The following is a 27,973-nucleotide window of genomic DNA, read 5'->3' as shown; positions in this document are numbered from 1 at the left end:
TGGCGAGCTCCAAATTTTGAAATCTCAAACTGCACGAGCAGTCTTGTATTACTTCCCCCCTCCCCCCCAAAAGTATAAATGTATATTTTTGAACATCACAATTTACATAAATAGTTCAATCATAACACTTTTCAGCCCAACACTTTCAAGCCCTATTTCTTCAGATGCAACATAGAAAGAGGTTACCGTACATCACGCAAGAATGACTTGCACGAATTAAGACGCTTAACAAAAATCAACACCAGGGACAAAAATGAATCATAACTAGTATTTCCAGCAGTTTCTCAGTTAATCCACCTTATGTTTACCCAAACATGATAAAGTGTTTCGTTTTCTTTACAGTGGTTTCGAGTTGATTTCTTTCCAATCCATCAAATGCAAAAATAGAATGCACCATTTATTTTTCAAGAGATACAAAGCTGAACGTCAGCCAATTAAGTTTAAAATGTTCACTTTATTCAATAAGAGTTTAGCAGGTCCCACTCTGTCTGTGAAAAGTTAAGGAGTTCTGATTGAAGGTGGCGTTTTTTCTGCTCCACTGCAATTCTCCTTCTCTTTGGGAATTCTTCAATCATTTCCATGTCTCTCTGTGGCAAAGGATTATCTGATGTCTCTGTTCTTTCTTTGAAGAACTGCAAGTTCTCATAATATTCTCTTTGCTTTTCCCCCAACAGTGATTCTTGGGAACCTTCTGATTTAGGTCTTTTTCCATCTGCAAACAACAACAACCCTCTCATGAAGTGGCCACAAGTGCATTTTTGTGTTGTTAGGTTTTGGCTAGCAGCATCAAGAAAAGAACATTAACTTATGTAGATAAAGCATTTTGAAGGCTTCCAAATGTTCAAAGAATTACTGCTTTACTTTTTCCAGTCATTTTAAATGAAGCCTGAGGAAAAGACGAATCTTATTTCATAAGGAGAGAGCAGTTTTAAAAATCCCATTTTAAGTTAACTGTTACCATCTGTGTCTGTACAACCCCTTTAAATATACCTCAGGTTTTTTAAAAGTAGTTTTAGCATGGAAACAACTGTCTATATTCAATTACTTACAGAAATGTTGAGCTGCTAGTCTAGATTTTATACTTTCTTTGGAGTTAACTACTTCTAGGACTGCATGTTTCCACTGCAAGATAACCTGAAAAAAGTTAATTTCAAAAGTGAGCATAGTGATTTTTGTACAACAATCAACCTCAATGCAAAATATAATATTACTCAATGGTGTATAAATTATGATACTTAGGATGAAACAGTGCCATTAATGTTAAAAACGAAGTGATAGTTAACTAAACTGAAAGAATATGCATTATAATCTCTGTACAGTAGTACCTCGTGATACGAACCCCTCGTCATACGAACTTTTCGAGATACAAACCTGGCGTTTGGAAAATTTTTGTCTCTTCTTACAAACTTTTTTCGCTTTACAAACCTGCCTCCCGAATGCCAAACCCGAAAGTTTGGCAAAAGTTCGGGTTCGGCGTTCAGGTTTGTAAGGCCGCCGAGAAGCGCCGCCGCCCGGCTGTCGCCTTTTGAAACAGCCGGGGGGCCTCTCGGCATTCCCCAGAATGCCGAACCCACTTTTGCCAAACTTCTGGGTTCGGTGTTCGGGAGAATGCTGAGAAGTGCCTGGCTCTTTCAAAAGGTGACAGCTGGGCGGCAGCACCCAGCGGAGCGCCATTTTTGTGATATTTTTTTTTGCTTGCACGCATTAATTGATTTTTCATTGTTTCCTATGGGAAACATTGTTTCGTCTTACGAACTTTTCGCCTTACGAACCTCCTCCCAGAACCAATTAAGTTCGTAAGACGAGGTATTACTGTATTAACTATACCTTTTACAATCTTAAACCAAAAGTAATAATCCATTTAAAAACACATTTCTTGTTAAATACTCATTTATTTATATTTCTAAACCTCCCTTCTTCCTCAAAGAAGGGCTCTACAATACATTATACAGTGGTACCTCAAGATACAAATCCCTCGTCTTACGAACAACTCGTGATACGAACCCGGGGTTCAGAAAAATTTTGCCTCTTCTTACGAACTTTTTTCAAGTTACGAGCCGGCGTTCGGAGACTGCTGGGAAGCCGCGCGGCTGTTTTAAAAGGTGACAGCCGGGCGGCGGGGCTTCCCAGAAGCCTCCCGAACGCCGGTTCGTAACTCAAACAAAGTTCGTAAGAAGAGGCAAAATTTTTCTGAACCCCGGGTTCGGTTTGGGGGTGCTGGCAAGCCCCCCAGGCCGGCTGCGACCTTTTAAAACAGCCGCGCCGCTTCCCAGCTGTTTCCTGAAGCCAAACGCTAAAGCCGAACTTCCGCGTTCGGCTTCAGGAGACAGCTGGGAAGCGGCGCGGCTGTTTTAAAAGGTCGCAGCCGGCCTGGGGGGCTTGCCAGCACCCCCCCGAACCCCGAACCCGGGTTCGGGGGGGGGGTGCTGGGAAGCCCCCCAGGCCGGCTGTCACCTTTTAAAACAGCCACGCGGCTTCCCAGCAGTCGCCGAAAGCCGTTTTTTTTGCGGGGGGGGTTTTGGTTGCACGGATTAATTGACTTTATATTGTTTCCTATGGGAAACAATGTTTTGTCTTACGAACCTTTCGTCTTACGAACCTCCTCCTTGCACCAATTAAGTTCGTATCATGAGGTATTACTGTATATTATATAACATAATACTTGCAATATTAGTATACAAAATAAAAATTAATATTGACAGAATATCCAGTTATTGCTTTAATGCATCTAAACAACAGAATATTAAGAATCTATTATATAATTGTCATGCTGAAATTATATATTGTGTATAAAAACTGAGAAGATGAGCTACATAGCTGGATTTAATAATATGTCAGAGGGCTAAGCTACTTCTATATTAATATAGTATGTATATATTTTTGATTATGTAATGATATAACATTTTGTTTGTACTTTATCGTATTTTCTTGCAGTTGTTCTTTATGAATAAAATATTTAAGTATTAAAAAAATAAAATATTTGTTATTGATGCCTGACATTTTACAACATTTTGACTCACAAACTCACCATTATATATTAAAAATGGATATTGATAATATAGGAGGTACCTGCTCTGCCCATCCTTCTGTTTTGCAGCTGCTATGATCAAATTCTTTCAAAGGGATCTTTGAATGGACTAAGTCCATAAGCGTCTGGATTTGATCAATGACTTCTTTTGTGTCCTAGCAATGAAGAGAAACCAAAATAGGTTGGGTATGTTCATGTCATGCAGTGATGTCTAATGGTTTGGGCTTGGCAAATTGTTTCAATTCGGCATTTTTGTTTATAAACAATACTTTATAGCTTAATGCAATGAGGTGGCTACACTGACTTTATTTATTTACAGTAGTCCCTCACCTATCGCTGGTGTTACGTTCCAGACCAGGCCGCGATAGGTGAAATCCGCGATGGGGAATTTATCGACTGATAGTACTTATTTAAGTATTTATATTGTAATTGTTTGGTAAGTTTTCATTGTTTTAAGTGTTTATAAACCCTTCCCACACAGTGGGAGTTCGGCGGGCTGGTTAAATCTGCCAATCGACTTCCTCAGAAACCCGCGAACCAGCGAAGATCCGCGAATGATTTTTCTCATTAATATTTCTTGAAAACCCGCAATGAAGTGAAGCCGCAGTAGGTGAAGCGCGGTATAGCGAGGGACTACTGTATATTTACTGATAGAAAGAATGCCTAGCTCCAGATATATATCTAGAGGAACTCAGTAAAACAAAACAAAGTGATAGCAAGCAAAATCTTACAAGGGCTCTCACGCTACTCTGTCTTAAGACTAGAAACAAGGATTTTAATACCTCATGAAGTATAATCAAGGTGGTTGACACAAGGGACTCCAGAGAATATCATTCCAGAGGGTGTGTGCCATGAGGAGGCCCCAACGGAAGACACAGTTTTACAGAAAAGATTCAAAGCACACTGCTTCTACCAGACCTTATCAGTATGTTTCCTGGCAATGTTTAAAACAAATCATGGCTTAAGATTAATATGTGAATCCACCCATTCTATAAAACAACAAAAGTCAATGACAAGACTTATGAAAAAACAGAAATGTGTGGTGTATCTCTGTGTGTAAATATACATGTACCTAAATCTAGATGTTAAACAAAGTAAATGCTTTTTTTTTTACCCTGAGGGCAGTTCCAGAGAGATCCAAATAGTTCAACTTCTTGAAAGGACGCAGATACCTAACTCCTTTATTTGTGATTCCTGGATTATCTATATTAAAAAACAATATCACGTTAAAATTAAACCTGTTATGTACGCTAAAGGGTGTACAAGAGATAAAGTTAGTCAATGCTATTTAAATGTTTCTTAACTTGACACTTGTTAGAAATGCTAAACAATATGCCAGTTAAGCGATTATTGTTACTTAATTGAAAGAGGTTCAGAAAGCTTTATTTTCTTGCCAAATAGGACTACATTTTAACAAATACAGTTACATTAGAAAATGTCTTAGGAATTACAAGAAAATGTAAAATAACAAATCATGGATTGTCACACAGAGGAGCAATAAGATTGAGTAGGGTAGATGCCCTCTAGATACTGTCTTTCAAGCATGTTCAAAGCTTAGGAAATGATATCTTCTTGAATGTAGTCCTTCTTTGAAATATTACCTCTGGTGGTTAGATTAGCCTTAATTTTGTTATATTTTAAGAAAGCTATAAAACCCAACTTCATTTGAAATGCTTGGAAGAGGATCTGGATGTTATTCTAGGTGGCTTTAAACTCTATGTAATATTGTTTTTGCTAGTGAAATTATTATTTTGTTACACAGCCTTATTGTTTTAATATTCTTATTGTAATAAAGGAATATAAACCACTCAGAGTCCTGTTGGATTACAGCAGCATCTTCTAAGCCTGACACAAAAAATGGAGAAATTGAGCCCAAAATGTATTTGTTAAGTGAACTTAACAAGTGAACTTAAAAAGTGAACCTTTTTTTGTCCTTTCTTGCCACAATTGCAAAGTGAATATTGTAGTGCTTAAGTTACTAACATGGTCATTAAGTGAATCTGGTTTTCCCATTGAATTAGCTTGTCAGGTTACAAAAGGATCATGTGACTATTTGGGGCGCCGTAACGATCATAAATATGAGTCAGTTGTCAATCATCTTAATTTTGATTATGTGACCATGGGAAGGCTATCACAATCCTAAGTGTGAAAATGGTCATAAATTACTTTTTCAGTGCCATAGCTACTTTGAATGGTTACTATAGGAACGATTGTAAGTCAAATATTACCTATATATGAATAAAGATTCAATATTTGCTATCAAATACTTCTGTTCCATAGAACTCCAGCATATTGTACCTTCTTGTTTGCTGTTTTCAAACTAGGAACCACTGCTCAAGGGAGTTGGGAACAGATAAGCTTAATACATTAAACTGAATTAAATTAAATGAGTAACAAATCATGTATTTAACTTGACCACCGAAGTCTTTCAGCAATTTAGAGTAGAACATGAAGCCGAAATTAAAATTAAAAATAGTTAAACATCTAGAATTAAAACTTTGTTTAAAATATGTCTTCATTTTGTTAAACAGACAGACAGTAAACCGTCAAATTAGCAACGGATGAGTTTTAAAGAAAGAGAACAGCTTCTCAAAAAGATCAACCATGAATCATTTACAAGATAACCTTGAGAAACCATAAGCCAGGGTCCGCAAACTTCACAACTTTAAGGCTTGTGGACTTTAACTCCCAGAATTCTCTAGCCAGCAAAGCATAGCTGGCTGGAGAATTCTGGGAGTTGAAGTCCATAAGTCTTAAAGTTGCCAAGTTTGAAGCCTCTGCCATAAGCAAATTGCCTTAATTAACTAAGAGGGCCAATTAGAAAGGGATATACATTCATATAAGCTGGACATATCCCAATTAGACTGTAAAGTTGAATTACTAGTCTTTTGCCTGGAAACAAATTGGAAGCCAATATAATGTTACATGATGGAATGTCTTTGGCCAAGCCATATGCTGTATTTAAATTTCTGAACAAGACATAAAGACATTCCCTATTTATATTAGTCAAGTTGGAGCAAGAAGAATGCACAGGAAAAGGGTTAGGGGGGGGGGGAAGGTAGAACCAGACACACCCCCACACTACATTTCGGCTTCTTTTGGAAGCGTGTCATTTTGTTCAGTACAGGGGGAGCTCTCCTGTCTACATTCAGTTTCAATTTATTTACATCTTCTCCAGATTTAAATAGTATATTATGGTCGAACACCAGATTAGCTTTAACCAATCCATTACCTGAATTCAAATGAGCTAAGCCAATTACCAGGAAATAGATTTTAAAGTTATCACATGCAGATAATATCCCACATCAGATTTGATAATGTCCCTCAAAAGTTCATATAACTATTGATTGATATTTTGCAATTGATATTTTGAAACCAACTATTTCTGAAAAACACTGTTAAAGTTTATCTGAAAGAGAATTGGAACAACTGAATGAGAATGAGCCGAGGTGGCGCAGTGGGTAAAGTGTAGTACTGCAGGCCACTAAAGTTGACTGCTAGATCTGCAGGTCAGCAGTTCAAATCTCATCACCGGCTCAAGGTTGACTCAGTCTTCCATCCTTCCGAGGTGGGGTAAAAATGAGGACCCAGATTGTTGGGGCAATATGCTGGCTCTGTTAAAAAGTGCTATTGCTAACATGTTGTAAGCTGCCCTGAGTCTAAGGAGAAGGGCGGCATTAAAAATAGAATAAATAAATAAGCTAAAGAAAATTGAGATTTAAATAAAAACACATCCACTTGTATCTCTTAAGTAACATTCCAAAGTATTTGAATAATCTATTGGATCCTGATGCTACTCATCTCAAACATGGAAGATTGCTAACTTCAGAGCAAAAAATAGTAACTCGTCTCTCAAAGTTCAGTTAAGGACAGAAAGTTACAGGCAGTCCTTGACTTACGACAATTGAGCCCAAATTTTCTGCTGTTAAGCAATACAGTTGCTTTTGTACCGTTTTATAACCTTTCCCGCCGAGTTGTTAAGTGAATCACTGCAGTTGTTAATAACTGAATTGTGAATTTGGCTTCCCCGCTGACTTTGCTTGTTAGAAGATTGCAAAAAAGTTATCATGTGATCCAGGGACACTGCAACTGGCATAAATACTTGCCAGCTGCCCAACATCTGAAAATTTTGCTCACGTGACTATAGGAATGCTGCAATGGTCATAAGGGTAAAAAAACGGTCATAAGTCACTTCTCAATGGTCACTAAATGAATGGTTGCAAGTTGAAGAATACCCGTATCTGCTCTCTGATCTTAATTCATACTTACAAGACAAATCCAACACTGAGAGATTTTCAAGGCCTCTTTTCATCACTCGAACTCGTGCTGTCATTTTGCGAAGCCCAACATCTGATAAGCAGTTATCTTTCAGGAGAAGGTGAGTTAGACTGAAGTAAAGCGTAAAAATGGCAGTTTTTACAGGAATATCTGGAGTAATGTTAATTGTTAGAGAGTATTTCCTGAAAAGTATCAATTACTGTTTCAGATTTCCTCTCTCATTTTAAGACCAGTATGCTCTTCACAATCACAATTATCATACATTAATAATATTTGGAAAAAGAACATTTAAGATTCAGAAAACACATTTTAGCACATTAAAATTTATTTGTCTCAAAAGCGTATATAATAAATTTAGTTAATTTATTAATCTAACCCTATTTGTTGCATATGTCTGCAATTGCAAACTTCAACAAATTGTAAATTAAATAGGTATGACAATATTAATCTAGACATGATTTAATAAATGGCTGTAAAAAGCATTTAAAAGGAACAGTCTTTTTGTATCACATGGGTTATACTACAAGTGTGACATTAGCGTGAAAAAAGTACCTTTATTTCTTTCTTTGAAATACAGTATATAAGCAGTCATATCCTTTTAAGACACCCTGCTTCAAAAACTGTCTTTAGTCCATGTGCTATACACATACATGTATGTAAATGCCCAGGCAGCATTTCTGCATGGACTATTAGTGAAGAAGTTGGTGAACATGTCTACAGAAACAGCCATTGCTTGAACTGTAGACCGGATTTAGATACTGCACTAAATCATGTTTCGGTTAATCTGGTATCTGGAATAACCTTGTAATTGCTGAATTGATACAATATCCCAAATCATAAATCAAACAGGTTTCATTATAGCTCAATATGATTGAGATATCTATCATCTATGTATTTATTATCTATTTATCTATTAATCTATCATTATCTATCTATCTATCTATCTATCTATCTATCTATCTATCTATCTATCTATCTATCTATCTATCATTTTGGGGGGAAAGCTGTTTTCACTCTCCCCAGGCATTGAATTATGGGTGTGGGCACTCACACATGCGTGATAGCGTACCTGCAAGCTCTTTCAGCACCTGAGGGGGGGAAAAGTTTGCTGGTGTAGGATGTCATCAGAAAGACCTAGAAACTCTTTGGGTCAGTGGCTCTGTCTGTCTGTCTGTCTCTCTCTCTCTCAACCCAATCTACTTCACAGGGTTGCCACTTTTGACAAAAAACAGAGGAGAAACAAGGGCTTTTCATGCCATTTTAAATTCCTGAATGGAAATTGGGATATAAATCTAAGAAATAAATATTATTTATTTATAAATACTATTTATTTCTTAGATTTATATCCCAATTTCCATTTAGCACGTTCTTTCAGCTAGCACATACAAAATCAAACATTTTGAATAAAAATCTTCCAACAAGTGAAATATGTAATAATTTATTCCATTTGTAAAATGTGTAACAGATAAATGCATCTCAGGCTTGTTATAATTAAAACTGAATTGATTTCAGTTGCCCTGGCTCTTTGAGCAATAAAACAAACAAAGGAGAATGCTGATTCCTCTCACAATTATTATTACTGTACCTGGACAGACTTTCATTGGTGACATGCTCTAGTAGCTCATGGTCATTTCCAAGTTTACAACAGGACAAATCCAAATGTGTCAGATTTCGGAAAGATTTAATTTCTTCAAGTTTTTCAGAAATAATTAGAGAACTGTAAAGAATCAAATAAAAAATGTAAGCTTGTTCAATTTAGCTTAGCTTGTTCAATAATCATCTTTACAAACAAGATAATTTTCTTACAATATTTTATTTGGTTTGGAAAGTAGTTTGGCTCTCTTATATTTTGGAAAAAGCGACCACAGATTTGTTAACAGCCAGCCTAAGCCATTTCTATTTATGCTCAATTCCATTTCAAAATGGTATTGAAAAAAAGTCAGGCAGAAATGTGATAGTAAAATGCAATACATTCAGGAAGGATCTCAAAAATAATCTGTCTAACTCCCTGCTTATGCACGTTCTACTAAAGCAGTGGTTCTCAAATTTTCTAATGCTGCGACCCCTTAATACAGTTACTCATGTTGTGGTGACCCCAACCATAAGTCTAATGCTTTAAGCTGATTGGCAGGAAAGTTAGAGAGACACCCCCACTGTAAATGCCTGATTGGTCAGATTGTAAAAATATGTTCCGAGGCGCCAGAATAGAAGCTCTAGTTCCTAACACCATGGGAAATTTGTCTTTTCCCATGGTATTAGGTGACTCCCGTGAAACGGTCGTTCGACCCCCAAAGGGGTCCCGAGTCCCGACCCCCAGGTTGAGAACCACTGTACTAAAACAAGGATTAGGTTTATTGTTTAAAGCACAACTACAATAAAACCAATTTTCTTTCATTTACAAATTTACAAAACATCTCAACAAAGGGTAAATTTGATGCAGGTGCAGCTGAGATCAAACTGTAATTAGGTGCAAAACTTTAAGGAGTAAGCCTTAATGCATTTCCTTTGATGTCAATAGTTTGTTTTCAGGTGACTGTTTAAGAATGTTGTAAGGAGTATTACAGTACTGTACATTTAAAATCTAAAACTATAGACCAGTGGTTCTCAACCTTTCTAATGCCACGACCCCTGAATACAGTTCCTCATGTTGTGGTGACCTCCAACCATAGGTCTAGCGCCAATTCTCCCAACAGAGCTTTACGCTGATTGGCAGGAAGGTCAGAGGGTCACCTCCACTGTAAATGTCTGATTGGTCAGATTGTAAACGGTACGTTCCAAGGCGCTAGAGTAGAAGTTTTAGTTCCTAACACCATGGGAAATTTGTCTTTTCCCAAGGTCTCAGGCGACCTCTGGGAAATGATCGTTCGACCCCCAAAGAGGTCCCGACCCCCAGGTTGAGAACCACTGCTATAGACAATACTTTCCCAATAGGGTATTTTATTTGCGGAGGGCAGGGGAGGAGTACTTCAACTTCTATAATTCTCAATGAGCATGAAGTCTTAATACATTTCTGGGTTAAATTAATTTGAAAAAGGCTACCCTGCACTTTTTGTAAACTTATTTATATATGCTTACATTATTTTTCATATAAAACCACCACAACAGTAGCACACATTTAAAAACTTATAATAGTAAACTAATAAAATTATTAGTTTAATTATTAATTATCAAGCCAGTAAAATTAAACTTCAGATTGAATTAATATCCTTCAACAGCAAATGAAGTGATAATACTTCCATTTCTAGTTATGTAACAGTTCAAAAAATAGAGATAGATAAATCTGTCCTATTTGCATTGATTTAAATTTTACACAGCATTCCAATTTTACATTTTCTTGAAAATCTATATATATGTTCCATTAATAAAGAAATATATACTATTAGCAAACAGTATATGCTTACCCATTTCTCAAGCATAGTTTCTGAAGCACTAGGCATCCATAAGCATTAGTGAATGTCTGCAAAGCACAAAGCCCTGTTTTTGAGTCCATGAATTTTTGCCTAGCATCTGCAGCATAAAAAAGCTTTTCTGCTATCTGTTCTGGAAAGTCATTCAGTGAGTCAACATAATGAATATTGTCAGCAATGTAGCTCAGGACTAGGCTGAAAAGAGACTTGGAAGAATAACGAAGACTCCCCTCCTTTGTGTAAGTAAAGATAAAATGATCTGTCCTTCCATTGTCATTTTCCTTGTTGACACAAAGCTCAACGGAGAATTCTTTGGAGAACAATCTTGAAGGCCTTGAATTTGGAGTATAATTGATTCCTCTTCCTGAAGCTTGATTTATCATAAAGAGCTGACCATTTTCTCGAACATATACAGGTTCTCTTTCTGGAACAGTTTCAGCATCAAGATAGCATGACATTCTGTTTTCAGATTTCTGGAAGGAAAAGTCAAAATGAATTTATTAAAAATAGTAGTAGTATTAAAGTATTAAAGTACATAGCAAACATATTTATCACTTTAGTAGTAAAGAAGCAGAATAAATTTCCAAAACCTATTCCACTTTTGGCTTTTTTTCACTTATACAGAGTATTTTTATACATCAACATTTTAATGTTAAACACTTAAACTGAAGGAGCTTCCCAAAAGCATAGAGATGATTGTAGTCTTTATGTCCTTGCAGGAGAGGAAAAAAAATATTAGAATAGAATTCTTTATTGGACAAGTGTGATTGGACACACAAGGAAAAAATTCATTAACAGCTGTCCTCATTGTAAAATCAAAATCTTAAAGCAGTATTTCTTAATCCAGCCAATTTTAAGATGGGTGGACTTCAATTCCCAGAGTTCCACAGCCAGCTGGCTTGTTTGCTTGCTGTCTGTGGAATTCTGGGAGTTGAAGTCCACACATCTTTAAAAGTTGACAAACCACTAGTCTTATAAAACAAGATTAACCCAATCCATGAAGCTTTTTAAAAAAGTATGAATATACCTGTTGCCCGGAGGAACTTCTGAAAACGCCTTACAGCGTATTCGTTTGACTGCAAAGGAGTAACTAAGCTTCATTTACTGCCGATATTTTAGTTAATTAGCAACTTGCATGTAATATAGCCGGATTTTGTTTCGATTTCAGCAGGGGAACGTTGGAAACAACCAACACAGCTTCCCCAAATCCACTCTTGGGGGGCACAGTTGGGAAATCCACCCCAAGCCCGTCGCCTCCCAACGGAGGAAATTTCTATGAAACCACCCCAGAAAATACAAAACTGTAAAAGAAGACTACAGTATCTTACCCACCCACTTTAGACCGCGAGATTAGCGACCAAAAAAAAGCAATGCGCATGCGTGCCTGGGAGAAGACCCTAGAGATAAAATTGCAGAGCCGTTTCCCGAGAACGAGAGAAGAGTGTGCGTGTGTGAGCGAAAGAGAGAGAGAGAGAAGGCCTTTGAAAGTGGCACTACATACGCCATACCCTTTCCTAATTTACCTACTTCTTTGGATTCATACGCAATGTAATTGCAGCAGCCACTATTATGGTTCTTTTACTGCACGTTACAGAGAGTTGGACTAGTGACGTTCAGAGGTGTCCACGCACGCCAACTTTAATACTTTCGGACTTCAACTCCCAGAATTCTCCAGCCAGCACGCTCGGCAAGGGAATTCTGGGAGTTGAAGTCCATGACAATCCCTGACGTCCCTTTCACTCTCCAAATTATTGTGACTCTCTTTCACTGTTCGATTTTGTACAATACCTTCAGGCACAAAGTATCTAACCCAGATTTTTAGGACGCCACTTCCGGGCTTTTAGGCTTAGATGCTGCTAGGCAACTGAACCGCTCGGCCTGTAGGAGAGAAAAGAAGGGACGCTTTGAGGCGGCCGTTTTGCGAGACTTGAGCAAGGATGAAGCTTACCAATTACTGTCTCAGCTCTGAGGGAGCCGATGTTATTTTAGCAACCTCCAGTGATGAAATGTACCCGGCGGAAAACATCATTGACGGGTGAGCCTGCCTTGAGTTTTCGGGGTCGTGTTGAACAGGGGTTTCTCCAACCTTGGCCCTTTAAGCCTGGAGGACTTCAACTCCCAGAATTCCCCAGCCAGCAAAGCTCCAAGTGTACTAGAGTGCCTTCCGTCCCCTGTCCTATTGCTCGCCTATATCTCCTGTACCTTTCTTCTATTCGTATGTGTCTTCTATTCTTTCATTGATATGTTCTATGACCCCTGGTGTTGAATATTGAAAGGATTGACTCGGGAGATTCTCCTTTTCTACTCTGGCGACTTTTAAGATGAGTGAACCTCAACTCTCAAAATTGGATAATTGAGTAGATGGTGGAAAAACACTTTAAAAAACATTATCTATCTATCTATCTATCTATCTATCTATCTATCTATCTATCTATCTATCTATCTATCTATCTATCTATCTATTCCAATTTGTATGCTGCCCAACTCCCTAGGGCACTGGTGGCTAACCTTTTCCAGACAACTGCCAAAAGCACATACGTGCGCACACCAATGTGCATTATTATTATTATTATTATTATTATTATTATTATTATTATTATTTATTAGATTTGTATGCCGCCCCTCTCCGTAGACTCAGGGCGGCTCACAGCAATAATAAAACAATGTACAACAAATCTAATATTTAAAAATAACTAAAAACCCCTTATTTAAAAAGCAAGACATACACACAAACATACCATGCATAAACTATATAGGCCTGGGGGAGATGACTCAATTCCCCCATGCCTGATGGCAGAGGTGGGTTTTGAGGAGTTTATGAAAGGCAAGGAGGGTAGGGGCAATCCTAATCGCCGGGGGGAGCTGGTTCCAGGGAGTCGGGGCCGCCACAGAGAAGGCTCTTCCCCTGGGTCCCGCCAGACGACATTGTTTAGTCGATGGGACCCGGAGAAGGCCAACTCTGTGGGACCTAACTGGTCGCTGGGATTCATGCTAGAACCCCCCAAATGTAATGCATGTGCAGCTCCTGTGCATGTGCATATGTCCCCCCGCATGCGCCCTGCCTCTGGACAGGCACGCACTGCCCCCCACGTGCCCCCTGCCCCCATGTATGTACACACAGCCCCCTTGCACATCCCACGCCTCCCAGCGCATGCACACCAGAGACCCAACAATCAGCTAGCTGATGGGAGGCACATATGCATGCGTGGTGAAGCTGAACTAGGACGACAACCTGCGTGCCCACAAAGAGACCACTCATGCCATAGGTTCACCATCACAGCCCTAGGGACTCTAGGCAGCTATTAGGCATGTTAAAGTCATCTTAAGGTTGACTCAGCCTTCTATCCTTCCAAGGTCGGTAAAATGAGGACCCAGAATGTTGGGGGCAATATGCTTACTCTCTGTAAACTGCTTAGAGAGGGCTGTAAAGCACTGTGAAGCAGTATATAAGTCTAAATGCTAAGTTTAAATCCTATTAAACCTGTCAAGGTGGAAAAAACACTGCCTAGAAAAGTGGAAGGTGGAAAAATCACTACCTGTGGAAAAAAGAAGGTGGAAAAACACTGGCTTCAGAAAAAGCCAAGATTCAAGAATGGTGATTAGAATTCAAGATTGTAAAAACGTCTTTGTTACATTATATGTACAGTATTATTTAACAGTTTATTTATTTGTTAAATTTATTTGTCGTCTATTATTCCCCCTTGGGGCTACCTGAGGCAGCTTACAGTAATACAGCTTCCTTTTCCCCAGAAAGCTCAAAGGAAAAGTATATTTTTCTGTTTCTCAAGTTTATCCCTGCAGCAACATTTTGAAGCAGTCTAGGCTAAGAAATGTGAGTAGGTTCAGCTCACCCATATGAGTGAATATTGTGCTAAGCCATGCCTTGTTTAGTTATATTGAAACCATAGTTTCATTTTCATATGTAGCCTATGATGAATAATTGTATTTTATTCTCTCCTTAATAGGCGATCTGAAACTTTTTGGACCACGACAGGGATGTTTCCTCAGGAATTTATTATTTCCTTTCATAAATGTGTGACCATTAGCAAACTGACAATTCAGTGTTGCTTAGGTAAGTTATAATATGTTTGTTTTTTCAAATTACGTGTCTTTTCTGCAATTTTACATGCTTCTTTTATTATTTTTTTTTTTTTTGAAATTATACTTTATTTATTTACAAATATAATTAAAAACAAGGAAAAGGATTGGGGGGAAGGGGGACAGAACGAAGGGTTGGGGGATGGGGTAGAGTAGGGAGGGGAGGGAGAATTCAAAAACAAAACATTTATAATAAAGTTGTAATACATGTGAGTTGTAATACACAAGTGTCTTAAAGGGAATGTAATAACTCTTACTTTCCTAGTCTTAATATTTATATTTGAAAATAACTCAAATGTCGTATTTCTTAGTATATATAAGCATTAAAATTCTAACAGTTAAGAAGGAGGAGGAAAGAGAAAAAAAAGAAAGGAAAGGGAGAGAGAGAAGAATCTGCATTTAATGCAGACGTTTTTATAGACGACTTTTGTTTAGCTGTAGTGTGGGGAGTATATAGGTGATATAATGGGTGTATATAAAGATTAGATATTTTAAAGGTAGTTAATACGTTTATAGTGAGTGTTGAGTTAGTTAGAAGACAGATAAAAAGAGATTTAATATATTTTCTTGTTGCAAATTGAATTAGTTTTTGGTGCTTCTTTTCTAATTTATTTTAATATTAATTTAAGTGTTGAAGGTACTTTGGGATGTGATAGAGTATGAATTTTACAATAAAAGTTTTTTGTATTTTTTCTGAGAAACCCATTTATGCCAATTATCCCATACTTCATAGTATTCTGAATCTTTTTTGTTTTGTGCTTCCATTGTTATTTTAGACATGCTTCTTTTAATGTGCTGTTCCGTAACATAGTTGGATACTTCATACAATGAAAAATAGTCATGCCTTTATACAGTACTTGGGAACACTATATGCAAATTTCCATTTAGAAGAATTAGCAATAGCACTTAGACTTATTATTATTATTATTATTATTATTATTATTATTATTATTATTTATTAGATTTGTATGCCGCCCCTCTCCAAAGACTCGGTGTCCTTTACAGTCCTTTACAGCCCTCTCTAAGCAGTTTTATAGAGTCAGTCAGTATATCGCCCCAATCAATCTGGGTCCTCATTTTACCCACCTCGGAAGGATGAAAGACTGAGTCAACCTTGAGCCTTGTGAGATTTGAACTGGTGAACTACAGCCAGCAGTCAGCAAAAGCAGCTTGCAGTACTGCACTCTAACCACTGCACCACCAAGGGCCGTCGCTCATATTTTTTACATACTATATTCATAAGACAATGTTGGTTATTAATATGGGTTACAGAGGCAATTCTCTTTATAATTATAATCCTTTGTGGGTATGTTTGTGGTTTTTTTCCTAAGTAATTTATTTTTTGATATATCTGTAACTAAACACAACTTTGAATGTCAAATGAGACATTAGAACTCTCCCATACTTGTATCCTGGGATGAACTGAACACCCTTAATTTATGATAATATATCATAATATTAATATAAAGTCATCCTGTAATAGGGACTTTGCAACAAGGATAACCCATCAAGTTTTTGTTGACACAAACATGCTAATATCATTAAATTAGGTTACGGGTAATCTTTGACTAATGACTCAGGGTTGACTCAAACTTCTGTGCTGTAGGTAAAATGAGGACCCAGATTGCTGGGGGCAATACACTGACTCTGTTAACAGCTTAGAGAGGGCTGTAAAAGCACTATGAAGTGGTATTTAAGTCTAAGTGCTATTGCTATTGGCATACAATCACAATTGAGCCCCAAATTTCTGTTGCTAAATGAGATGTTTGTTAAGTGAGTTTTACCTCATTTTACAACCTTACCACAATTATTAATCAATGCAGCTGTTAGTAAACCAGTTGTTGAGTGAATGTGGTTTCCCCCTTGAGTTTGCTTGTTAGAAGATCACAAAAGTGATAATTTGACCTCAGGACTCTGCAATCCTAAATACAAATCATTTGCAGTGGTGGGTTCCCCCCGATTTGGAGCAGATCGCCCAAACCATTAGTGACCTATTGCTGATGTAATTTTAGCATCACATATCTGCTTCTCTCTATGCTGGTCTGTGTTTGCTACCATCTTTTTCCCTGCATATTTGGCCGATTTTCCTGCATCTGGATGTCTTCTTCTTGTACTGTGATGTGAAAAAAGCCCACCTGTCCTCCCCCTGGTTAATCCCAACCTTTATTTCTTCATACGAATCACAGCTGACCAGTTCCTCAGCTGCCTTTCGGGCGGAATCCACCTTCTGAACATGCGTGGAAGTGAAACTGCACGAGGGGAAGCGCTCACTTGCGAGTGGCGCGAGCTGACACATACAAAACGTTGCAATGTGAACCAGTGGCGAAGATAAGTTGCCACGCATTTAAATTTTGAATAATGTCCATGGGGATGCTGCAACAATCATAAGTGTGAGAAACCATCATAAGTCATTTTTTTCAGTGCTGCTGTAACTTTGAAAGGTCGCTAAACTATTGTGAGTTGTGGACTACTTATATTGGAGGTCGATTTCTTTGCTTGAACAAGGGCATACAAAAATCATCTCTTTTGTGACTTTAACAAGTTTCTTGGAAAGGAAGATGAAGAAATATATCTGGGTTTAAGCTTTGGTATTTGGAAATGAGATCCACCCTGTGTGCTTGTTCCTGCATTCAGACAACCTCTTTTAAGCCCAAGTATGCCCTACTCAACAAATTATGAGTTTTGTCAGCGCTTTTAATACTAATCTAAGGAAACTCAAATTTGTGGTATGCATGGTTCTGTGAGTCTATACAGCTATGTGGGAGTAACGTTTGGGTGATCTCTAGAATCCATTTGATTGCATGTTTCCGAAAATTGTGAACAGTTTCTCAACAATTTGGGGAAAAACTGCTTTATACCCCAAAATAAAGTGGACACAATTAAAGGAAGGAAAATCAGATTTTGAAAATCCAATTATCATGGTCCCCATATTTTATAGCATTGTTCTCCTCTTTATATATTTCAATCCTCCATCCACAAAAGGGGTCCCTAACAAATTGTTTTTGTATATGGGAAGAATATATTAAGCACATATTTCTCATGCTCCTCACATTTGACATAGCCTAGCTTTCTGTTGTATTTTAATGGTTCTTTATCTTATAATTTTCTTTGGTGAATTGTAAAGATGAAAGTAGTCTGCTATGAATTATTTTATTAATAATTTTGAAATATTAAGATGGAACTCATATTCTTACAATTAACAAGATTTTAAAAATATTTTCTTTAGTGAAGAGGTTACGCATTGAAAAAAGTGTATCTAAAGATCCAGTTGATTTTGAAAAATGCATTGAAAAAGGTAATTATACTTAATATTGTTATGATTCAGTGAAAGATTCTGTCTACTGAATTCTGTCAAGTCTGAGAACTATGGTTATTGAAAATAAATTCTATCGATCTCAATTTTTTGTATAATATTAGACTAACAATCAGGTGTCAGTACTAGTTACCTCACTGCCGATTTGCTTCCTCCCACGCTGCATGAGCAGCAGCAAAAAAAATCCAATTTTTTTAAAAGCCAAAAACAAGATGGTGACGCATGTGCAGTGCCAGAAACTTGGCTTCTGTGCATGCGCAGGAGAAAAAACACTTGGGAAAAATCCCCCCCCCCCAATTTTTTTTAAAAAAAGATGGTGCCCATGGACTGGCACCGACCAGCGGCAATCAACTGATTCCGTGATGTCATCATGACATCACCAGCAATTTGCTATCAATTTGGGCAAACTGGTCCAAACCGGGAGGAACCCACCATAGATAAAGTGTGCAATAGGGTTGATATTCCTGAAGGGGTCTGTAATATGGTAAATGATTTAGCTTTACTAGATAAATGGTCAAAGCAATGGAAACTGCAGTTTAATGTTTCCAAATGTAAAATAATGCATTTGGGGAAAAGGAATCCTCAATCTGAGTATTGCATTGGCAGTTCTGTGTTAGCAAAAACTTCAGAAGAGAAGGATTTAGGGGTAGTGATTTCTGACAGTCTCAAAATGGGTGAGCAGTGTGGTCGGGCGGTAGGAAAAGCAAGTAGGATGCTTGGCTGCATAGCTAGAGGTATAACAAGCAGGAAGAAGGAGATTGTGATCCCCTTATATAGAGCGCTGGTGAGACCACATTTGGAGTACTGTGTTCAGTTCTGGAGACCTCACCTACAAAAAGATATTGACAAAATTGAATGGGTCCAAAGACGGGCTACAAGAATGGTGGAAGGTCTTAAGCATAAAACGTATCAGGAAAGACTTAATGAACTCAATCTGTATAGTCTGGAGGACAGAAGGAAAAGGGGGGACATGATCGAAACATTTAAATATGTTAAAGGGTTAAATAAGGTTCAGGAGGGAAGTGTTTTTAATAGGAAAGTGAACACAAGAACAAGGGGACACAATCTGAAGTTAGTTGGGGGAATGATCAAAGGCAACATGAGAAAATATTATTTTACTGAAAGAGTAGTAGATCCTTGGAACAAACTTCCAGCAGACGTGGTTGGTAAATCCACAGTAACTGAATTTAAACATGCCTGGGATAAACATATATCCATTGTAAGATAAAATACAGGAAATAGTATAAGGGCAGACTAGATGGACCATGAGGTCTTTTTCTGCCGTCAGTCTTCTATGTTTCTATGTTTCTGGATGTGTTTTTGGACAATGTTGGCTTACTTGGGTAGGAAATGGAGAAGAGCACCACCTCGTAGTGTTGGGCAAGAATGGGCAGGGAAAACCTTTATCTTTATTACTTCATGTTGGAAGTAATAAAGATTGTTACAATCTTAATGTTATAATTATGAGATTGGCAACCACAATCTCATAATGATTGTTACTTGCTGACTAAAATTTAAAAAATTGATTAATAGTTGAATAGTTCTACTGTGTATATATATCACATATGAAGCTGGTTTTATTTTAAAATTGTAGTATTACCAATACTAACTCAAGAATTACAGTTCTTAAGATTATTTTAGTTCATATTTCAGTTTTAGAGTTAAAGTTTTAAATAATATTTTGAACTTATTAATATTAATATTAAACTCTGATGATTTAGGATCAGTTTTAATATTGCTAATACCTTGCCCAATATTTTATATTTATATACAATATAAATATCAATTTTATTTTGCTTTGTAATTCATTTCTTTGATTGCTTTTGTTTTATGTTTAGTATGATCAAAATGAAGACTTAACATCAAGATATAGGTTAATTGTTAGAGATAGGATTAGTTGACTTTTGAATTTTTAAACTGACTTAAGTACTAGTTCCAATAAACATGTAAAATTTATATTTTATATTTTAATTATTTTCTACAGTTAAATTATACAATTTTTATTTTTAGATTTACAATGTAAAGATGGGGAACTACAAACAGAAGATTTTTCTGTAAGTATCTTTCATTTAGTATTAACACAATATAAAATATAATCAGTTTTTAACTTGAGTAAATGATTTCATTGTATTTTTTTAAAGTAGAAGCTTGAAAATATTTATTAGATTTACATTGTAATCTGAAGAAGAGTTTCAGAAAAATCTGAAGAATATTTTTCTGTTTACACTATGATATAAGCCCATTATCAATGGCAGCACTTAACAAATCTGAATAATCCTAAACCTGGTTAAACCTGGTTACTTTTTAGATGGGAGAATTTCAAGAAATTCAAGGATCATACACTGGTCAGGTCACTTAAAAATGAACAAATGGAGAGAATAGCAAACCATTTTCATATTGCTGGAAATAAAGTTACCTGTTCCTGTTGTTACCAAGGAGCTAAACTTAGCTTGAGGGTTTTTTCAAAAATTATTATTGCATGATCTGTGTGAAAAACTAAAATGCACAAATGGTAGCCAATTCCACATATCTGAAATTACTGAGTTAATGCTAGTTAATATTGAGAAATGTTTTTAAAAGCTTGCTCACATTAATTAGTTAATTATTTATATGATGCACATCTAAGCAAGTTCCACTGTTACATTTTTTAAAAAAATATTGCAGGCTCAGTACTGTATTATGTATAGAATTGTTAAGACGCATTCATGAATGTTAACAACTTGGCATTTTTGATGTTATTGCAATTTTAGTCGTGTGTTTGTCAATACGGAACTGTACTTGCAATTACATACAAATATTTAACTTCAAGATATGTACCAGTAGTTATTCATTCTCTAAGGTTGTCCATTTTCTACAGATAAACGTCAAACAAAATCGTAATAATGTAGGGACATTGTGTACCTAGCAAACTTTTAAAGTATCCAAAACATCTGCCAGCAAATCATGGCTGGGAAATCAGAATATAGTAACATTTTATAAAGCCACAGTAATGTAGTACTTCATACAGTATATTCCATTTCAACATTTAACAGCAAATGTTTAAATGCACTGAATATGTGTTCACTTACACTGAAACGTTCCTATTGGAATTAATGGTATTTTAAAATGCTGTATTTAATTACATCATACCTACAGTTTATTGGTGCTATTTTTTTTCTCTTTGATAGTTTCCTGAAATCCAAGCTACATATCTTCGAATCATCATTTTATCTGCTTCTGATGCTTTTGTGTCAGTTCATAGAGTAATAGCAGAAGGACTATCACATGAAAATTAAATTCAATATTCAGATTATAACACATGAAGCCTTTTTTAAAATGTAGCGGGCATTAACTGCAGCTGGTGTTTAATCTTTTCAATGGAAATTTGTTAAAAGATTTCAACAATGAACATTATTTAAACTGATAATATTTATATGATGCTGTACAGTATATTATAGATAAAATAGAGTAATAAAAAAGAATGTTCATTCATCAAACCTTCTGTTATGTTCCCCAATATCTTCAATTTATCTTAATTGATAAGAAATAGAGTTAATTTAGTCTGGGGCAATTTTTCCTTTTAGACCAACAGGTTCTACTCCATCATTTTATATATAAGATGATATCACACTTAAAGAAAACAAATTCATGTTGGACAGAGATTTTTGGACCAAGTTTAATATTGTGTCTTGTTTCTATAAATATTTTTCCGTATCAAGCCATAATTCTCTATGTTTTAAACTATGACTATCATAAACAAATATTAATAGAAACAAAAGTAACAAAATTATTACAACTATTCCATTCCGAAAGTTCTTCTCTGCAGACATCTTTAAAACTGGATGTGATGGTGCTTCTGTCCTTAAGTGGTTTGGGTTCAAAGGATCCAATGCATCTGCACATGCTAGCAGTTTCATGACAATAATCATGCATGTCTGTTACAAGTATCAGCTGGTTCTGCAGCAATGTTCTCCAGAAATTTGATTCTATAGATCCACAGACTCAGAATTCCAAATAAAAGCTCTTATGGAAGAGAAATAATTGAGAGATGTACACTGTTCTACTCCTATCACTAAAGAAGAGATGACTGCTTTGTTTGACTATCTAGAGACTGTTCTGTATAAAGCAACCCATCATGATATCCTATTTTAATTGAATGGCTTGCTTCATTAAAAATTTCACCACAGATATTTTTCAAATGTGTAAAGCAGTTTATGCATCTACCACCGGCTATTACAAGAATTGAGATTAGCATTGGCAAGTAATCTAGGGTAAATATAATAAATAGATCTTATGTTATTGTTTAATTGAGAGTTCATGGACTGCTGAATATTAATCATGTAAAATTTTCATTATCTTTCCAACTAAATACAACCCTTTATAAATAAATAATACTTTTTAAAATGTAATCAGACAATGGAGTGTATGTGCTACTCAGAAACAGGTGACTTTGAGGTATTCTTTTACATTTAAAATTGTTCCAAAAATTCACGTACTTCTTGTGGGCAATAATTCCAAGGTCCTGGTCTACCCTGTAAAAGGAAAAAAATTAAATGACTAATTTCTAAGGACAAAAGTATAAAGTATAGGTAAGGGATGCAAAGTAATATAAAAAGATCAATAATTATAAAATAGATTAAAAGATTATGTTTTTCATGAAAACATAGGTTGTAAGAATATGAGCATGTGGCAGTAATAATAGGATGTCAATTATTCAGAATTTTATAGACAAGATTACATTTTCACATTGAAGTGAGATGCCACTATTTTCTTTCAATTATGGAAAATTAATAGCAAAACCTAAGATGTTACATGAAAATAATAATAATAATAATAATAATAATAATAATAATAACAACAACAACAACAACAATACATATTTAAAATAGTTTACCTGTTTTAGGAAAAAGAACTCTAGATAGCAATCTCCCCAAAACTAACTCGTCTCTCCCACAAGGTTTCAAGTACAGTGATACCTCGCCTTATAAACGCCTCGTCATACAAACTTTTCGAGATACAAACCTGGGGTTTAAGATTTTTTTGCCTCTTCTTACAAACTATTTTCACCTTACAAACCCACCGCCGCCGCTGGGACGCCCCCCCTCCAGACTTCCGTTGCCAGCGAAGCACCCGTTTTTGCGCTGCTGGGATTCCCCTGAGGCTCCCCTCCATGGGAAACCCCACCTCCAGGCTTCCGTGTTTTTGTGATGCTGCAGGGGAATCCCAGCAGCGCAAAGACGGGCGCTTCGCTGGCAACCGAAGTCCGGAGGTGGGGTTTCCCATGGAGGGGAGCCTCAGGGGAATCCCAGTAGTGCAAAAATGGGCGCTTCGGCTGGCAAAAGGGGTGAATTTTGGGCTTGCACGCATTAATCGCTTTTCCATTGATTTCTATGGGAAACAGTGTTTCATCTTACAAACTTTTCACCTTAAGAACCTTATCCCGGAACCCATTAAGTTTGTAAGACAAGGTATCACTGTACTGTATTTTTTAGAGTATAAGACACACTTTTTTCCTCCCTAAAAGAGTCTGAAATTTTGGGTGCATCTTATACTCTGAATGTTGCTTTTTTTTCAGCTCTAATGAGGGGCTAATGATCTTCCCAGTTCTTACTGGCTTGTGGGCTCTTTCATTGTTACTCTCTCCGAAGAATGTTTTTTAAGCCTTAACCAGGGGATAAAATAATGTGCTGAAGCTGACAAGACTAAAGACGCTAGAATACCTGGTAGGTAGATTTTCCCCTCCTATTTTCCTGCCCCAAAACTAAGATCTGTCTTTTACTCCAAAATATACAATACATGTTTAGCTTTGCAAACGTGTACCTCACATAAATATGCAATAACTTTTCTTTTTTACCTTATACACGACTTTTCCCTTTTGAAGCACGTACAGTCTCTCTGGTAGAGCGGCATATTTGTTAGTGCTCAGGTTTTCCATTGTGTCTACAACCACTGGACATAAGGGCTGCTGTTTTAGGAGCCTCTGTGCAGCCATTATACGATCTTGGAGAGTTCGGTGACTTTTAATGACAATATTGTTCTTAAAGGCCCATCCATCTAAAATAAAGAATAATCCTAACAAGAATTAGACTATCAATACTGGATACATTCATCCTTACATTTAGTAATAGAAGTGGGATATGTAAGAACCCAGAGCTTCCTGACCTTTGTACTGCAACAACTCTACTTGTATTCCTATTTTTCTTCCAGAAGTAGAGAACCATGAATCCTGCTCAGTCTCATAGGCTATTATCATGCCTGTACCTAAATGACTCTACAATTGTCTTATCATCTTTCAGAGTGAAAGTATGGCTATGATACTATGAATTTTATTAAATTTTTGCTTCTATTCATGTAGATAAAATGTTGTTAGGTGTCAGAGAAAGCAGTGAGGATGTTGTCTCTTAGCAGTAGAGTCTCAACCTCAACCTTTCTTAAATTATATTTGACTTAGACAATCAAACAGTGATTGCTTTTGGAGATTATACACACAGTATTAGATACACTATCATTGCTTTCCAAGTTAAATTAGCTTTCTCTGTGACATCATGTTAAAGCTGCTCCATTAAGCTCCATGGTTTATATTTAAGAAGAAATGTATTCATACTGGTAACCTAGAATACAATCATTTACAATATAGTGACTAGATTTTTAACATGGTTGCCTTACCTGAGGCATGAGCTTCTTCAATGTAGATTACAAGAAAGTCTGCTACAGATTTGAAATCTTCAACAAGTTTATTAAACTCGCCGAACCTGAATATGAATGAAGGTCAGCTACAGCTTCCAAATGTTAGAACCAAAGGTCTGTTACCTGCCAGAAAACACAGATCAGTCTTGAAGGGTAAGGATGAGAATATGGATTGTTACAGTTCTCATATTTATTCGGGAGTTATTTGCAATTAAAATGCTACATATACAGAAATTTTATTTGACCACGTTCTTGTTTATATGAGACACCTAACATTTAGTGGCTGCTTAATATAACATTTGAGAGATTTGAAAAAGCAATATGCTTTAATAGTAGACTTTTATTTGGTGCCATTTTGAATAAGTTCCCAGTCTAGCTGGGGAATTCTGGGACTTAAAGTCCAAACATCTTGAAGGTGTTGAGGTTGAGACTCTGCTAATGTTACATTAATAATTTTGCTAAGAATATTTTATAATGGTACAATTCTAATTCTCAATAAGCATTATTTAATAACAAACAATATATTTTGTTTTTCATAATCAGCATTTGCATGTTATATAAAAATGTTGTATGTATTCAACAGGAATATTCCATGCATTTGGAAGCGTATATTTCATTTTAAAAGTCCCTTTTCCATTTTTTTCTAAACCCAACAATAATTGCAAGCGGAGCAAAGATTTAGAACCATATTGGCATCAACAATAAAAATCCTCTAATTAAAATCCTACGTAGCTTCTGCTCTGGCAATCTCACACTATTTACCAGAGCTTACAAAACTTTTGCCAGACCCATCCTCGAATACAGCTCATCTGTTTGGAACCCATATCGCATCTCAGACATTAACACCCTTGAAAATGTCCAAAGATACTTCACCAGAAGAGCCCTTCACTCCTCCACTCGCAACAGAATGCCCTATGAGACTAGACTTTCAATCCTGGGTCTAGAAAGTTTAGAACTAAGATGCCTTAAACAAGATCTAAGTATTGCCCACAAGATCATATGCTGCAACATCCTGCCTGTCGGCGACTATTTCTGCTTCAACCACAACAACACAAGAGCACACAACAGATTTAAACTTAATATTAACCGCTCCAAACTTGACTGTAAAAAATATGACTTCAGTAACCGAGTTGTCGAAGCGTGGAACTCATTACCAGACTCCATAGAGTCATCCCAAAATGATCTCTTCAACATTGCCTCTGTTTGAATTAATGTTATGATATGGTAAGCTATATTTGTTTTATAACTTACGTTTCAGTGGTGAGTTTCACTTACCTTCCCTACTGGTTCGCATTGCCCCTGTCCTGCACAGAGGGTTGTTTTGACAGCTGTGGCAACCAGAGAACCGGTTCGAGGGTGTGGCGAGCTAACCATCGCCACTGGTTCAGCAACCTTGGCCAAATTTCCACCAATGGTATGCATGAACCAGTCTGAACTGGCTGAGTATTACCTCTGTTATGTTTGTACTTGCAATAGAATTGTATATTATAATGTTCTGATTTTTATTTGAGTATTTCTACAGTCTCTCTTGATCTAAGTGATGACAACCATGAGTGTGTTCAAAATAAAGCTAAGCAAAGATTTGTTGAAGAAACTTTAATAGCTTGATTCACATTACAATTAAGCAAAAAACTATTTCTGTTCTTCACAACAACATCTTATCACATGTACTTTTGTTTCTCTAAAATATTTTGATTCAATTACCTACTGCGACTATTTGAATTTGCAGAATAAGTTATATGCAAGTTGAGTTTTATCTTAATTTCCAAACAGTGCAGTTAATTAGTCACTATGAAGTAGAAGCCAATAATGTATGAATATATTAAGAAAGAGGCAAAGTGTAGTTTGTGTATGTGCTGGCAATATGTATCTGGATTAGTTCAAGTTTTATCATGCCTTTTTTCTTTTCTTTCTTTCCTTTTATTTTTATTTTTTTAATTGTTTGTTATAGCTTTTTAAAGAAAAAAAATCCGAGGCATAGATTGCATGCATGTATTTGGATGTGTGTATCTTTGGACCCAGTACATTAATACATGCATACACATAATCTTGTATATTTGTATGCAATATGGAATTTTATGTACAGTGTACAATAGGATATGTTACTTATGAGAGTCATTTTGCCTGTGTCAATCATACATATATAAAGTTAAATTATTTCCTGTTAATATGTCAGAATTAAACTACTCAACTCAACAATTCTAATGCCACCTTCTTAACATTTCCCCCAAATATTTTAATATGTTTTATGTCAATTCCAACTGCATGAAAAAAGCAAATTCTGTCTGTTTAATCAATAGATCAGAATAAGTACCCTGATGTTAAAATGCAACACTATTTCACTTATGTTAGCAACTGCCATATTTCTCAAAAGCATTATCCTGGTGTTTACTTACCTTGCATGAAATCCATAATGCGATGCGTTTCCCCACTGAGATCTGCTATAGGGGTGTTAGGAGCAGTACAATCCTCAAAGGCTTCATCTTCCAGCCTTTTCCATTTGACTTTCAAGACAAAGAGTAAGTAGGGGAAGCTGAAGAAAGTTGGCCCCCAATTTTCATAGACGAATTTTGGGTTGTCTCCCATGCCACTCTTTTCTCTCTGCTTCAGGAGGTAGCTCTTCACAGTACCTGGGAAGAAGAACATGCATATTTTACCAATGATAGTGGACAGGCACACATACAGAAGAATCCAGAACCTCTGCATAAATCTCTTCATTCTGAACATCTTGGCCGAAGGAGAGGCTGCTACATTCTGCAAAGTAGAATTCACTGTGGAGCAAAGTGAAGTGGGGGGTGGGTGGGAAGGAGAGCCTCAGTTAAAGTTAATCATTGCTAGAATCGTTAGCTGCCTCAAATGACCAACCTCGTAACAGTTATCAGTTCTTTACCTTGCAGAAAATCCATAACGTTGGTTAAATAATGAAGTAAAGTTCAACATGTTTGAAAACAAGGATTATATAATCTATTTAGGAATTGAAATCCAGAGAAATCTTTCACAGAAATAGCAATTCTACCAGATTCCTTCCTTGCAAAATCAGTGACCTTACTCCTCTAGAGAATTTAATCAAAATATAAAACCATCTGGGGCAGCAACTCTCATGGATTCCAATAGATTTTTGCCTTGCTAAAGTATTCAGAAGTTTATCTTGTTTTTATCTTGCTTAACCTTCGAGGAATACAA

General features: G+C 36.4%; 3 protein-coding genes across 7 annotated transcripts; 1 reads left to right on the top strand and 2 right to left on the bottom strand.

Moving 5' to 3' along the window:
* Positions 1 to 384: 384 nt before the first annotated feature.
* LRRC42 (leucine rich repeat containing 42) lies at positions 385 to 12,893 on the bottom strand. Of its 3 annotated transcripts, none has more exons than XM_070745948.1 (8): positions 12,662 to 12,893; positions 10,708 to 11,186; positions 8,892 to 9,023; positions 7,298 to 7,416; positions 4,143 to 4,231; positions 3,070 to 3,183; positions 1,050 to 1,134; positions 385 to 712 (listed from the first exon to the last, which is right to left on the bottom strand). In XM_070745948.1, the coding sequence occupies exons 2-8, from the start codon at positions 11,169 to 11,171 to the stop codon at positions 459 to 461; spliced, it is 1,257 nt and encodes a 418-aa protein (XP_070602049.1). In that variant the 5' UTR covers positions 11,172 to 11,186; positions 12,662 to 12,893; the 3' UTR covers positions 385 to 458. The 3 variants fall into 3 exon arrangements, with proteins under 3 accessions (XP_070602049.1, XP_070602047.1, XP_070602048.1); XM_070745946.1 differs by lacking the exon at positions 12,662 to 12,893 and adding an exon at positions 11,741 to 12,547; XM_070745947.1 differs by lacking the exon at positions 12,662 to 12,893 and adding an exon at positions 12,241 to 12,328.
* Positions 12,146 to 22,512, top strand: IFT25 (intraflagellar transport 25). Of its 2 annotated transcripts, XM_070745968.1 has the most exons (5): positions 12,146 to 12,748; positions 14,679 to 14,785; positions 18,038 to 18,106; positions 20,135 to 20,178; positions 21,292 to 22,512. In XM_070745968.1, exons 1-5 carry the CDS (start codon positions 12,651 to 12,653, stop codon positions 21,397 to 21,399), a joined length of 426 nt encoding a protein of 141 aa, XP_070602069.1. In that variant the 5' UTR covers positions 12,146 to 12,650; the 3' UTR covers positions 21,400 to 22,512. The 2 variants fall into 2 exon arrangements, with proteins under 2 accessions (XP_070602069.1, XP_070602070.1); XM_070745969.1 differs by lacking the exons at positions 18,038 to 18,106; positions 20,135 to 20,178; positions 21,292 to 22,512 and adding an exon at positions 16,998 to 17,209 and having other exon boundaries at positions 12,572 to 12,748.
* DIO1 (iodothyronine deiodinase 1) lies at positions 21,762 to 27,573 on the bottom strand. Of its 2 annotated transcripts, XM_070745959.1 has the most exons (5): positions 27,187 to 27,573; positions 24,770 to 24,913; positions 23,958 to 24,157; positions 22,600 to 22,635; positions 21,762 to 22,126 (listed from the first exon to the last, which is right to left on the bottom strand). In XM_070745959.1, exons 1-5 carry the CDS (start codon positions 27,515 to 27,517, stop codon positions 22,106 to 22,108), a joined length of 732 nt encoding a protein of 243 aa, XP_070602060.1. In that variant the 5' UTR covers positions 27,518 to 27,573; the 3' UTR covers positions 21,762 to 22,105. The 2 variants fall into 2 exon arrangements, with proteins under 2 accessions (XP_070602060.1, XP_070602059.1); XM_070745958.1 differs by having other exon boundaries at positions 21,762 to 22,635; positions 27,187 to 27,572.
* Positions 27,574 to 27,973: the final 400 nt, after the last annotated feature.

This window comes from Erythrolamprus reginae, chromosome 3, assembly GCF_031021105.1.
Source record: "Erythrolamprus reginae isolate rEryReg1 chromosome 3, rEryReg1.hap1, whole genome shotgun sequence".
In the NCBI taxonomy this organism is placed as follows: domain Eukaryota; kingdom Metazoa; phylum Chordata; class Lepidosauria; order Squamata; family Dipsadidae; genus Erythrolamprus; species Erythrolamprus reginae.
This window is presented reverse-complemented; position numbering and strand designations above follow the sequence as displayed.